We start from the raw sequence: 14495 nt of genomic DNA, 5'->3' as shown, positions 1-14495 counted from the left end.
GTTGGAGGGTTTGTTTTTATAAAAGACCCAGCTGTCATTGGGTCTCAATAAAATTCACACACATGGTGTACCAAACTATTGCCCAACATGAGAGAATTTCTACCCTACCGACTTATAGATTTATAGAGGAACTTGTACAATGAGTAAAAATGTGGTTAGGACATTAAGCAATTTCAAGATGATGATGGACTGGAAAAGTAAATGAAAACGTGAGGATTTCCAATGGAAAAAGTTGTGAATATGGGGTTGTTGCGGTGTGAAAGTGAGATTGGTCCCTAGTTGCAATTTTTCAATTTCTTCCTGATTATTCACCTCTGCTTCACAGTCCTGTATGTTGCACATGAATTGTGAAGGAAGTCTTATCACCAGTAATCCAGCAGAGAATCGCAGGAAATTACAACTCCGAAACCATTCAGCCTATCCTTTCCACTGGTAGGGCCACAAATTATGACAAAGTATAAATCAGTTTGAGAATATTGGGAGGTCCATTGGGGTGCTCTGGACCATTTATGGAACAGGATGCAAGTAAAGTAAAAACAATTTAAGTCAGAAATGTTCATTTAAGGGCTGACCGCAGGTTTGGCAAGAAACTTGAGGAAGATGTGTCCAGGGCAATATTTACGTAATGCAATTGAAATAATTCTTTAATGTGGAATACAATGGCAAAGAAAATGGAAAAAGATTTGAATATTTAAAAAAAATAGATGCAATCAGAGAAATGATACAGCTTGTGACAAAAGAAGGAAAAATGACAAATAGCAAGATAATCGTGATATAAATAATAAACTAAATATGTGCAACAGCCACAAAAATTATTACTACAAAGATAATACTTACTTGTGCTTATACCTGTCACAGAGTGTTTCCAAACAGTCATAAAACTGAGATGCGTCAACACCCTCTTGAGTTGGTGTATCACTAGTTGGTGACTGGGATTGTTCAGTTGAAGAAGTTGGTACAATCACAGTGTTTGGATTCTTTCCCATATGAAGATCTTGATAAATTATAGCAATGCTTTCAAGAAATTCTGAGGGGGGACAAAAGTAAAATTCTGTGTTATGTATGTGTATATATATTTTTAAAAAAACTTCAAGCAGAATAATCTTGATCATAAGAATACTGTGGTAGTGTATTGTAGAATCTCACATACAAAGAAAGCTCAAAGTTTACTGTTTTCAGAGGCAATAGAAGACATAAAGCAGTATAAAAATACATTCTGCAAAGTGTCAGATGAGAACATTTATGATATATTAGTACTAAATGGCCCAAAAGTCGCATTTTAAAACTACATTACAACTAAACAGGAAGGCAACCTTCCAATTAACTAATCAAATCCCAAGTTATAAAGAAAACAAGCATTCCCACACTTTTTAAACTTCTCATCCTTGTTTTGAAATCCCTCCAGGGTCTTGCACCTCCCTACCTCTGTATTCTGCTCCAACTTTACGTGAGAGATTAGTGCATTTCTTCAAATTCTGGCATTCCAACCGTATGAGCACAAAAAATAGAAACCTAAATAGGTCATTCAAAGCCTGCTCCATCATTCAGTGAGATTGTGACCTATCTTTTACCTCTGCATCACTTTCCTGCATTAACCCAATATTCCTCGATTCCCTGAGTATATCAAAAATCTAACAATCTATCTTAAATGGATTTGGCATCTGAGTCTCCACGGTGCTCTTGGGACTGTGAATTTCAACACTCTGCATTAAGTAATTTTTTTCTCTTCCTAGTACTGAATAATCACCCCCTTATTTTGAGACTGTGACCCCTGATTCTAGACACACCAGCCAATGAAAATGACATCTCTACCTCCAACTTGTCAGACCCTGGAAGAGGTTCAGTGACATCACCTCTCATTTTTCTGTATTCTACAGAATATAGGCCCAGTCTGTTTAATCTCTTTGTATGGCAACATCCTGTATACTGCAAGTATATCCTTCCTCAAGTAAGGAGACCAGGCTTATACACCACATTCCAGTTGGAGTTTCACCAAGGCCCTACATAATTTCACTAAAACATACTTCCTCTTGTATTCAAGTCCTTATGCAATTAAGGACAAACTACCAATTGCTTTTCTAATTGTTTGCTGTATCCACAAATTAACTCTGTGAATCATGTACGTGGGCAATCACCCAGCTTCCTCTGAACACCAACACTTTTCAATCTCCCACCACTTTTTATTTCTTGTCTTTTTTCAACAGTAAAGGATGACCTTACATTTTTTTCATATTATATTCCATCTGCCATGTTTTCAGTCATTCACTTAGCCTGTCAATTTTACCACCACTGCTACTAACTGCCACCCTGCCCTCAAATTTACTTGGAACACTTCTGACACTTCTCTCCGTTTTCTGGATCTCTCTGTTTCCATCTCAGGAGCCAAACTATCCACTGACTCCCACAGCTACCACAACCACACATCCTCCCACTCTGTCTCCTGTAAGGATGACATCCCTCTGTCAGTTTCTTCCTCTCCCCTGCATCCGTTCTTAAGATGAGGCTTCCTGTTCCAGTTCTTTTGAAATGTCCTCCTATTTCAAGAAATGTGGCTTCCCCTCGACTGTAGCTGATGGAACCCTCACTCGCATCTCCTCCATTTTCTGGATGTTTGTTCTCACCACCCCTAGACAGAACAGAGATAAAGTTCCCATGATCCTCTCCTTTCACCCAAATAGCCACCTCATCCAGCATATCATGTTCACCATTTCCACTAGCTGCCATGGGATCCCACTCGCCACCAGTCACGTCTTTCCCTCTCCCCACCTTTCTGCTTTCTGCAGGGATCGCTCTCTTCGTGACTCCCTGGTCTGCTCAATCCTCCCCCACCCACCCCTCACTGTCACCTGACACTTTCTCCTGTAACTAAAAGGGGTGAAATACCTGTGCCCTCACCACCATCCAGGGACCTAAACAGCCCTCCCAGGTGAGGCAGAGATTCATGTGCACCTCCTTCAACCTCCTCTATTGCATTCAGCACTGGTGCTGTGGCCTCCTCTACATCAGTAGGCCAAGCACAGACAAGGCAACCATTCTGTGGAGCACCTGAGAAAGTTCACAATGGCCATCTTGAACTTTCAGCCTCTTATTCCACTTGAGTAGCCTATAGCCCAATGGTATGAACATTGAATTTTCCAATTTCATGTAACCCACGCCCGTGTTCCTTTCCCACTCATACTGGTCCACTCAAGGCCTCTGTTCACCTTTTCTCTTTTTCCATGATTCCCCACACCCCGCTTACCTAGATTTGTAACCCTAACCGATTCCACCTGCCCATCATCCTTCCCTTATCTGGTTCCACATCATCTTCCAGCCTCTGTTTCTAACTTCCCCCTTGCCCACATAGCTCCATCTGCCCATCATCTCCCATCTCATCTGATCCCACCTATCACCTATGACCTCCTGTCTCACCTCTCCCTCTCACCTCTTTATACTGGCTATCTTCCCTCAACACTGTCCTGATGCAGGGTGTCGACACGAAATGTCGACCATTGCTTTTCCTCTTCAGATGCTGCTTGACCCACTGACCTCTTCCAGTAGTTTGATTTCTTCACTTTGCCTGACTGTGTCCTGAGGCCTCTTTGCATCCTCCTCACAACCCGTACTGCTACGCACTTCTATAGCATCAGAAAATTGAGATGCATTAAATTTGGCTCCCTCATCCAAATCATTGATATAGTTTGTGAAAAGTGGGGCCCCAGCAATGATTGCTGTGACACCAAACTAGTCACAGCAATTGCTACCCGAGAATGACCTATTCCTACTATGTGTTCTGTCCAGTAGCCAATCCTAAACCCACACCAGAAAATTATCTCCAACACCACATGTTCTAATTTTGTTTCATCACCTCGAGTGACACCTGATCAAAGCTTTTCTGAAAATCCATATACAACATATCCACTAGTCCTCCTTCATCCTTTCCACGACTTACAACCTCAAAAAAAACTAACATATTTGTCAAACATAATTTCTATTTCTTAAACCAATGCTGAACCTGCCTAATCCAATTAGTATTGAAGTGCTTTGCTATCACTGTTAATTCTAGAGTCTAGTATTTTCCCTATTATTGATGTCAAGCTAATTGGTAGTTCCCCTTTCTCACTTTCTCCCTTCTAAATAACAGAGTTACATTTGCTCTCTTTCAATCTGTGGGGAACTTTCTAGACCTTATGGAATTTTGGAAAACGAGCAGTGCACCCACCCTCTCCATAGCCACTCTTTCAAAATATTAGGAGACAAGTATTCACACGCTCAGGAGTTGTGCATTTTCAGTCCCATTAATTTCTCCATTACATTTTTTCACTATTGCCAATTTTTTTCAGTTCTTCATTTACTCTGGACTTGTTTTCTTCTACATCAGGGAGGTTTTCCACATCTTAAAATACTTGTTTAATATCTCTGCCGTTTCCGTATTCCCTAACGTGATTTCTCCTATCTCAGTCTATAAAGAATTGAACAAAAGCTCAATTTTTGTTGAGCTTTATTTTTATATAGTTTCTCATTGGTTTACTTTTCTATTCTAATTCCTCTTTATCAATTTCTTGGTCATCCTTTTGCTGAATTCTGAAATCTTTTCAATGTTGAGGCTTACTGAGCTTTTATCAATATTACAAGCTTTTCCTTTTGACATAATACTGCCTTTATTCCTGTTAGCTATGGCTGGAGCATTTTCTTGCTGTGTTTTAGTTGTCTTAAAAGTTTTAATTGTTGGCTATGCCATCAACTTCCATGGTTCTAAATCCAGGATTTCCTTCTTAAACCTCTCTTTCTTCCTTTTAAGATGCTCCTTGAAGCCACCATCAGCATATCTTCAATATGGGTAGGTATCAAATTTTGTTTGCTAATGTGCCTATGAGCACTTTGGGAGTATAACTGCAGGACAGGTGTTGAAAAAATCTAAGTGAATTTTGTTTCTTCTAATCTTAACTTCAAAGAGAGAAGATAGGGGTTTACGTGAAGATGGAACATCAGGAGGATAATGGGTTGTTTTCTTCTGCTTATCTTAGTATTGGAGACAGATACTATATTACTACTTTTCCTCACTATGATGCATATGTAAAACACCTTTCACAATTTACCTGTTTACTTCATTTTCCAATGTGAATGGGCAAAATTAAATATGTTTTCTATTTTTATCCAGTTTAACTATGAGGCTTCTAAGGACAATCTAACTTAACCAGGTAGTTAGGAACAGGGCTATGTCATTTAGCTTGCTTTAGCCTGTCTGCCATTCAATTAGATGTCTATAGCTTCTAGTCTTGTATCAGATTCCTTAGATAAGACCTACCCTTTACATTTCCAGGCTTGCTCTCTCTACTCAGAGAAAAATTTACAAGGTGTTCAGACAGTCCACTTTTAATTACATGTCATTTTCTGAAAACAGCTGTTAGGCCAACATGTCCACAATTCCCCTGCTTCTCTCACTTTTTATCAAAGCAACTGAATAGCACTTGAACTGAAAGTAGTGGTGTAATGTAAAGAAACTATTTGTATAGAACTTCCATGAATTTAGGATATCTCAAATGCTATTTAGTTAAATAAATGCTTTTGGAGTCTCATCCCTAAATTAATATAGGGATGCATGGCTGCCAACTTATAAGATCCCTTTGAGTTAATGGCCAGATAATCTGTTCTTGGGACTGAAACAATTTTTGAGGGATAAATTTTGACCGGGAAAACTCTTCTGCTCTTCAAAATGGTTCTGTGAGCTATTCTTTCATTTGAGATGAAAGACGGGAGTTTAACATCTCACCTGATTTACAAGGACAGTGCACACTCCCTCTGTGTTTCTTTGGCAGTGTCAACCACGATTATGGGCTCACGTGACTAGAAAGGTGCTTACATTTAAAAAAAATGCTACTGATTTGAGCACAATTGATAATAATTACAATATTTCTAATTATTAGCAGCTAATTTCAGTTTGATATCAACATGGAGCAGGTCTCTTTGCTTCCAGCAGATGACAAGTCTCTAATAAAAACATCAAAATGGTTCTGTGAGCTATTCTACTTTCATTTGAGATGAAAGACGGGAGTTTAACATCTTACCTGATTTACAAGGACAGTGCGCACTCCCTCTGTGTTTCTTTGGCAGTGTCAGCGGTGATTATGGGCTCACATGACTAGAATGTAGATCAGCCTTCAGCATCTATGTTACATACCTCCAGCAGTGAGGCTAAGCAATACCTTGTTAATTTACTGTGGAACACTGCTTACAGGAGATCATGGAGGCTCTCAATTTCTATTAAAAAGAATTTCAATTCACTCTCTCTTGCTACTGTCAAATAGCTATGTTAGAAAGAAGGTTTACATAGAATGCAGCTTTGCCCAATGACTGCATAAACATTGCTTTATAAGCAATTCATCCTTCTAATTTCCAGCATTCCCTTACTCTCTCTGCATCCTTTGTTTTTGGTCTCCATTTCATCAATATTACATTGAGAGTGTGGTCAATGCAACATCAGCAATGGGTGACAGGAATCATGATCTCTACCCCTTCAAGCACAGGCTCCAGTCATAGAATTGTGCATGCTTTTCCTTCTCCTGACTTCTGTATTCAAGACAGAGGATGGAGAACATGAAGCTTGGAAATCATGAACAGAGAGAGGGAGGGCATATTAGGAGTTCTGGTATTTTTGAAAAAGGATAATTTTCCATGTCCATACAAAATATATTCCAGGCTCCTAAAAGAAGGAAATACCGCAGGCTACTAATTTTCTGAGACACTGATAGATCTGGTAACTAGAGATTCAACCCTACATTAGCAATGGGCAAGTTGTTGGGCAGATTCTATTGAGGGAGGCACAATTCAATCAAGGGCAATCAGTGTGAAATTGTATGGGCGGGTCATGTTTCACTTATTTAATTGATGTTTTTGAGAAAGTAACAAAGAGCTTTTGAAGAAGGTAGAGCTTTTAATCTGGTATACATGGATTTTTGCGAAGCATTTGATGTCTCAAATTTATCATGAAAATAGAAGCCCACAGAATCTACGGGCAAGTGGGAAATTGGGATTAAAAATCAACTCAGTGACAGAAAGGTTAATCGTTGACAGGAATATTAGTGTCCCCAGAACACTCTACATAAAAGATGCATTTCACTGTGTGTTTCAATGTACATGTGACTAATAAAGATATCTTATATCTTAGTGTAGAGAGGTTGTCGGGAGTGAGACTATGCAGGGCTCAGTACTGGGTCCTTGATTTTTGTGGTATATATAAATGAACTGGATTAAGAATTATGCCAATAACAGGCATTGTGTTAGAAACAAAGAACGTTCTAGACTACTGTAACATATTAATGAACTGGTTGCATGGGCATAAAAGTGGCAAATAGAAATCAACTCTCATTTCCCCAGATTGAAAACATTTGGGAAGGGAAAAACTTGGCAAGGGAATACATAATAAATGGTGGGATTATAAAGTAGTGCAGAAGAACAAAAAGATCTTGTGGTACATGTCTGCAAATCCCTGAAGATAGCAGGTAGGTAGATAGTGTGGTTAAGAGGAGAACTTGGATCCTTCCTTTTATACATGAAAGATGGTACAGGACATAAAAGTGGAGAGGTCATGTTAGAATAATACAGAAGATAACTAAGGCCACAGCTGGAGTTCTGTGCCCAGTTCTGTTCACCACATTTCAGGGAGGACTTGATGGCATCAGCATGAGTACAGAGGAGATTTAACAGCAAGGGTTGAAGAATTATAGTTATGACAACAGATTGTCTAGACTAGGATTATTTTCTTTGGAAAGGAAGAAACTGAGAGAAGATTTAACTGAGGTTTATAAAGCTGAGAATTTACTGTCTTCAGTAAATATGTTGTTGATAACTCTACCTCTCTGTTATTTACCTTTTACAAGCAGCAACACTAAAGAGTACGCCGGCACTATAAACAATGAAAAACATAAGTTGCAACCTTTTGATTCAATTTCAGTTGGTAAGTAATTGGCACCATGCACATTGATGATATCAAAAAGTGTGGGAAATATGAGGGAGACACAATACAAACATTAGAGTGAGTATGATATTGGGGAGGTGACCTGTCCAATTACCTGACGGGTGAGATTTCAACAGGAAACGGGGCAGACACTTAAAAATACATGCAGAATAATTTTCATCCAAGGTTTATATGGCAGATCAGGCACAAAAGTCCAATTTACATGCACTTTAATTCACAGTTTCCTGATCATTCAATCACAATTTCCAGAACATCCATTAGGTTTCCTCTAGGTCTTCCCCCTTCATCAAAAAAAAGCTTTAAACTTATTCAATACTGCCCAATAGCTACAATCTCTCTGTTCAGGTGGCATCCTTGTAAATCTATACACCTTTGCTCCAGCTTCTACATCCATTTTTGAGGATGGAGACCAGAAATGTACTCGGTACTTCAAATGTAACAAAAAATGTACATAAACATAACATCATTATTTTTGAAATCTATATCTCCAGAAATAAATTCCATTGTTGGCATTTTAACTGCTGACCATTGATTCTGGTTTTAATGGTTTATTCACCTACATGCTTGGTAGCTCTGTAAATTATTTCCCCTCAATTATCTATCCAATTTCCTTTTGAAATCCATGACTGGCTCTGTTTTCACCACTGCCACAGGCGATGCATTCCAGAACAAACTACTCCCGTGAAAAATGTTTTTTGTTATTTTCATGTTTTTTTTTGTCCATCACTTCCCCGATTCGTGAACCATCAGCTAATGGGAACAGCTTCTCTCTATTTACTGTATCTAAACCTGTGACCTATCAAATCTCCTCTAAACCTTCTGCTTCTGAAACAAATAATACCAGCTTCACTAGTCTAACTACTTGGCTGTTATCCATCATCTCTGGAACCATATTAATGGATCTTTTCTGTGCATTCAGGGATTTTATATCTTTATTAAAGTGTGGTGACCAGAAAAGGACACAGTGCTTTGGTTATGGCATAACCATCATACTATAATGTTTTGACAGAATCTTCCTGCTTTTCTACACTGTACCTTATTTAAGAAGCTCAGGATGCTGTTCTAACCAGTCTCTCAGTATGCCCTGCCTCTTTCAAAGATTGATGCATATATCCAGGTCCCTCCATGCACACCCTTTGAAACTATGACATTTGATCTATCTGGTCTCTCTTCACTCTTTCTGCCAAAACAGCATACTCTCTAGTAAATTTCATCTGCCACATTTGTCAATTCTGACTATACAGTATATGTCCTTTTGCAATCTGTTACCATGCTGCTGTGCCAAGTTACAATGTTTCCCCACCTCTTTGTGTCATCTGTACATTTTACACAAATCCAAATTAATAATAGAGCAGATGAATATCAATTGCCCCAGCACAGAACACTATCTTCTCTCTTGCTCCAATCTCAAAAACATAACCAAGTTATTAACAGATATCAAATATAGATTTCAAATAGAACAATAGATATCAAAAAAGAGCATGGTACAAGTGTTGACCTTTGAGGGATATCAATGCCCATCATACTTTGGTCTGAAAACAACTGCCTACCACAACCGTCTGCTTTGTATCCTTCAGCTGATTTCTCATCCATGCTGCCATTGATCCTTTTGTTCTGTGGGCTACAATTCTGCTAATCGGCCTTTCATATGGGAATTTGTCAAATGTCTTCTGAAAATCCATATAGATGGTATATATTGAATTATTTTCATCGACCTTCTACTACATTAGAAAATTCAATCAGGTTAGTCAATGTCCTTAATAAATAAATTCTTGCCAGCTCTCCTTAATTAATTCAAACTTCTCCAGGTGCCTATTAATTATTTTGCCCTTTGCTAAAGGTTACCCTGCCACCATGATTACACTAATCAGCCTGTAGGTGCTGTGCGTATCCAAATTGTTAATAAAACTTTGGTTTCAGCACTTATCCTTTTGGAACACCATTTTCTACCTATTTGTTTCCCAACTTCACCTGATCCAAATTGAAGTGATATTATCCCAGATTTTAGAATCACAGCTATTGTGAAAGGTAACACGTATCTACCACTGGAATGCTTTTCTTATCAAGTCCAGCAGAGGTCAACAAATGACTACAGATTGTACAATCCTTATTTTGAAATATGTTGAGTTAAAGATTTTGTTCACACAAGAGTGCAGCAATCAGGAAATAAAGTTTTAAAAGCTTGGCCAGCACAGTAGCTAATAGAGTGGCTGTCTCGCAGCTCCAGAGACCTGGATTTGATCGTGACATCGGCTTCTATCTCTGTGGAGTTTGTATGCTTTCCCCCGTGACTGTGTTTTCCCCTTGGTGCTCTAGTTTCTTCCCACGTGCCAAAGATTGGCAACTGGAAATTACCCCCAGTGTATTGGTGAGTGGGAGAATCTGAGAGGACTTGGAGAGAATATGAGGAAAATAAAATGGGATTAGTGTCATCACAAGACAAAGGAGCAGAAGTAGGCCATTCAGCCCATAGAGTCTGCTTCACCATGAGCTAAACTATTCTCCCCTCTAGCCCCAATTCCCAGCCTTTTCCCCATATCACTTGATACCCTGACTAATTAGATACCTATCAATCTCTGCCTTAAACACCCCCAATGATTGGTCCTCCACAGCTGTACATGGCAACAAATTCCATGACCCTCTGGCTAAAGAAATTTCTCCGTCATATTAGTGTAAGAATAGGTAGTTTATGGTTGGGGCAGACCCAGTGGGCTGAAGGGCCTGTTTCATGCTGCATGTCTCTATGACTACTCTGGTTTTGCAATGAAAGCAAACATTGAAACTCCTCAAAGCAGCTCTGTTAAATTCTATAAATCCCTTAAGTTTAAAGAGCAGAAACATGCCATATATAATATAAATATATATACTTGGTATGAAAGATATATTTCACTTAATAATTCAACAATTTGATTTAAAACATTATCCCAGTACCTATTATATTGAGGGATGTTATTAAACTAATAATGCATAAATAATGATAAAATTACTTTATGTTGTATTGAGCTAATCCACATATATATTTTAAGACCATAGATGAATTCAGAGAAACTGGACTACTTATTGATCCATCAGGTCACTGCTGATCAACACCAAAGCACTTTAGAAAAATGACGACTTGAATACATGCATGGGGGAACATGAGTGTCATATGCTTTTTGTTTCCCCCACCCCCAAAATTACATTCAGGATCTCCCCTTTCTCCAGTGTCACAGACCTGCTCCAGACAATCCTGACACTTTGACCTTAATTCTGAATTTCTGTCTCAATATCTCAGCAAGTCAGGTCCCTCTGGAATGATAGAAGGGGGTTTATCAACCTCAGCATCCATTTTAACAACTCCATTAAAACCACGTAAACTGATGACCTCAACCACCAAGAAATACAACAGCAGCATCTGTGAGAACATCAGCATCTGTGAGAACATCATCATCTGACTTGGAAATACATCGGTAGTCCATCAGCACTGGGTTTAAATCCTAGAATTCACCAACAGCCTTGTGGGAGCACCTCCATCAGAAAGGCTGCAGTGGTTTAAGAAGGCAGCTCAGCATCACTTTCTCAAGGACAATTAGGCATGGGCTTGCTTGAAATGCTGGCTTTGCCAGTGATGCCAAGATTTAAAAAAATGAATAAATGAAAAAAAAAGGTAGTTTGAGATAAATACTATGGTTATACTGGCAGCAGTGCTACAAACTACATTGCTCCTTAGCAGTGTAAATGATCTAGATAATTAGACTCACTGAAGGCTTGTTAAATTTATTGACCACACTAAAATATGCAAGATCCCCACAAATGTGATCACTAATGCAACTGGATAACACATGCCAAAAGAAATTTAATAACTTAAACATGGCATCCATCATTAAGGACCCTCACCATCCGGAACATGCCCTCTTTTCATTACTACCATCGGGAAGAAGGTACAGGAGCCTGAAGACCCACACTCAATGTTTTAGGAACAGCTTCTTCCCCTCTGCCATCAGATTTCTGAACGGTCCATGTTTCCTCATTATTCCTTGTTTGCACCATTTATTTATTTTTTTGGTAACTTATTGTAATTTTTGTCTTGCACTGTACTGCTGCTGCAAAACAACAAATTTCACAACATATGTCAGTGATAATAAATCTGATTGATTCTGATTCATTACAGGCCATCCCTGGGTTACGAATGTTCGACTTATAGACATCCCTACGTGCAAGCGAGCTCCCGTAATATTCTTAAATTCAGAAGTCTGGCATATATTTGTTCTTGTAAATGGCAGAACTAGTTTCTTCTCTCTCTCTCTCTCTCTCTCTCTACTTTTGGTAATTGATCTTATCAGTCTTGTGTGCTATTGATGCCATTCATTACAATACTGTGGAGATATGGTTATTGTATCAAATGATTTCTGTGTATTTTCTGACGCAGACAAAATTGACTTATGGACATCTGTAAAAATGGAATGCATTCATTATCCAAGGATATCATGTACAATACATGGAATTGAACTAATTTGGGAGACTTGGAAATGGTTTGAAAGCAATAGTTGACATACCACTTTCAATCCTTAACAATCTGAGGCAATTCAAAGCACAAATATTCTATTGTATGTAGAGTTGTAATCTACCCTCAGAACAGCAATAGATTACAAGTCTACACAAGTTGGGCCAAGACTTTACAATTTATAAAGGTGATCAGTTTTATTCAGAAGCACAGCTGAAGAAAAATGCAGGTATAAGACAAAAGGAAATGAGGATAAACTGAGTTATGAGGGCAGATTAGGTTTACAATTGAGAGATGATGATTTTGCAGAGCTTCATCAATAACTGGTTAGGTGCAGGGATGGGTCAGGGTATTTAAAAAACTAAATGACAAAGAAAACATAGCCCACATTGTAACTTCAAAGCAAGTCAGGAATGTACATTGAGAGAAGACACAAAGAAAATGATGATAAGCATACCTTAAAATGTATCAGGAAAAATCTATTTATTTGAAGTTGGTCAATTATCTGTAATGAACAGCAGACTTAACTGCTGGCCCTAGAGTTTTAAAAAGTGAATAATTTCAGAGGACAGCAAATATGCCTGAAAAGAAAAGACATTGGCTCTGATTCCATGGTAGAAACATTAACTCTGTCCTGATGCAAGATTTCAACCCGAAACATTGATAATTCCTTTCCTCCCACTGATGCTGCTCAACCTACTGAAATCCAGGAGGGGTGTGCTGAAATTCTTGGGAATATTGACATCGAGGAGGTGGTGGTACTGGGTCGTTTGAAGAACATTATGGTGATAAGTCTCCAGGGCTTGATGGGATCTGCCTCAGGTTATTAAGAGAGGAGATTACTGGGGCCTTGACAGAGATCTTGTATCCTCTTTCATCATAGGTGAGGCCCCAGAAGACTGGGGAATGGCCAGTGTTGTTCCTTTGTTTAGGGACAAACCAGGAAATTATAGGCCAGTGAGCCTTGCATCAGTGGTAGGGAAATTACTGGAGAAGATTCTTAGGGATAGGATTTTCACACCTCTGGAAAAACATGGACTTGTTCAGAGTAGTCACCATGGCTTTGTGTGGGGGAGATCATGTCTTACAAACTTGATTGATTTTTTTGTGAGGAAGTGACGAAGATGATTGATGAGGGTAGGGCAGTGGATGTTCTCTACATAGACTTCAGTAAAGCATTTGACAAAATCCCTCATGGTAAGATTAAGGCGCATGGGATCCATGGTAACTTGGTAGATTGGATTCAAAATTGGCTTGGTCATAGAAGACAGGATAGTGGTGGAGGGGTGTTATTCTGATTGGTGCTCTGTGACCAGTGGTGTTCTGCACGGATCAGTGCTGGGACCTCTGTCCAAATCATTGACATATGTCACAAATAACAAAAATGTAGGTGGGCTGATTAGCAAGCTTGCAGATGACAAACATTGGTGGAGCTGTAGATAGTCAGGAAGGTTGCCAAAGGATACCGCAGGATTGTGAAAATATGGGCGGAGAAATGGCAGATGGAGTTTAAACTGGACAAGTGTGAGATGTTGCACTTTGGGAGGTCAAGTGCAAGAGGAATCTATGCAGTGAATGCAGGACCCTTAGGAGCACTGATGTACCAAGGGATCTTGGGATGCAAATCCATAGCTTGCTGAAAGTGGTAACACAAGTAAATAGAGTGGTAAAGAAGGTTACAGTATACTTGCCTTTATTGGTTGGGGCATTGAATATAAACTTGGGAAGTCATGTTGCAGCTGTATAAAACTTTAGTTTGGCCACATCTGGACAGTGTGTGCAGGTGTGGTTGCTGGATTATAGGAAGCAAACATTGGAGAGGATGCAAAAGAGGTTCACCATTATGTTGCCTGGATTAGAGAGTATTAGCTATAAGGAGAGGCTGAACAAATTTGGATTCACTTCCTGGAGCATTGGAGGCTGAGCTGTGGCAATGATGGAAGTATATAAGATTATGAGTCACAAAGATAGAGTTTTTTTCCTAAGGTGCAAATGTTAAGTACTAGGGGACATTGAATTAAGGTGACAGGAATAAAGTTTAAAGCAGATTTACAA

General features: G+C 39.0%; 1 protein-coding gene across 1 annotated transcript in view; it reads right to left on the bottom strand.

The window, feature by feature from the left end:
- Positions 1-14495, bottom strand: part of cstpp1 (centriolar satellite-associated tubulin polyglutamylase complex regulator 1) — a 210860-nt gene that overhangs the window by 16127 nt on the left and 180238 nt on the right. The window contains exon 6 of the mRNA XM_052029624.1: positions 838-1027. Coding sequence (XP_051885584.1) covers positions 838-1027 — 190 coding nt within the window. The remainder of the gene's footprint in view (positions 1-837; positions 1028-14495) is intronic.

Source organism: Pristis pectinata, chromosome 14 (genome assembly GCF_009764475.1).
Source record: "Pristis pectinata isolate sPriPec2 chromosome 14, sPriPec2.1.pri, whole genome shotgun sequence".
NCBI lineage: Eukaryota > Metazoa > Chordata > Chondrichthyes > Rhinopristiformes > Pristidae > Pristis > Pristis pectinata.
This window is presented reverse-complemented; position numbering and strand designations above follow the sequence as displayed.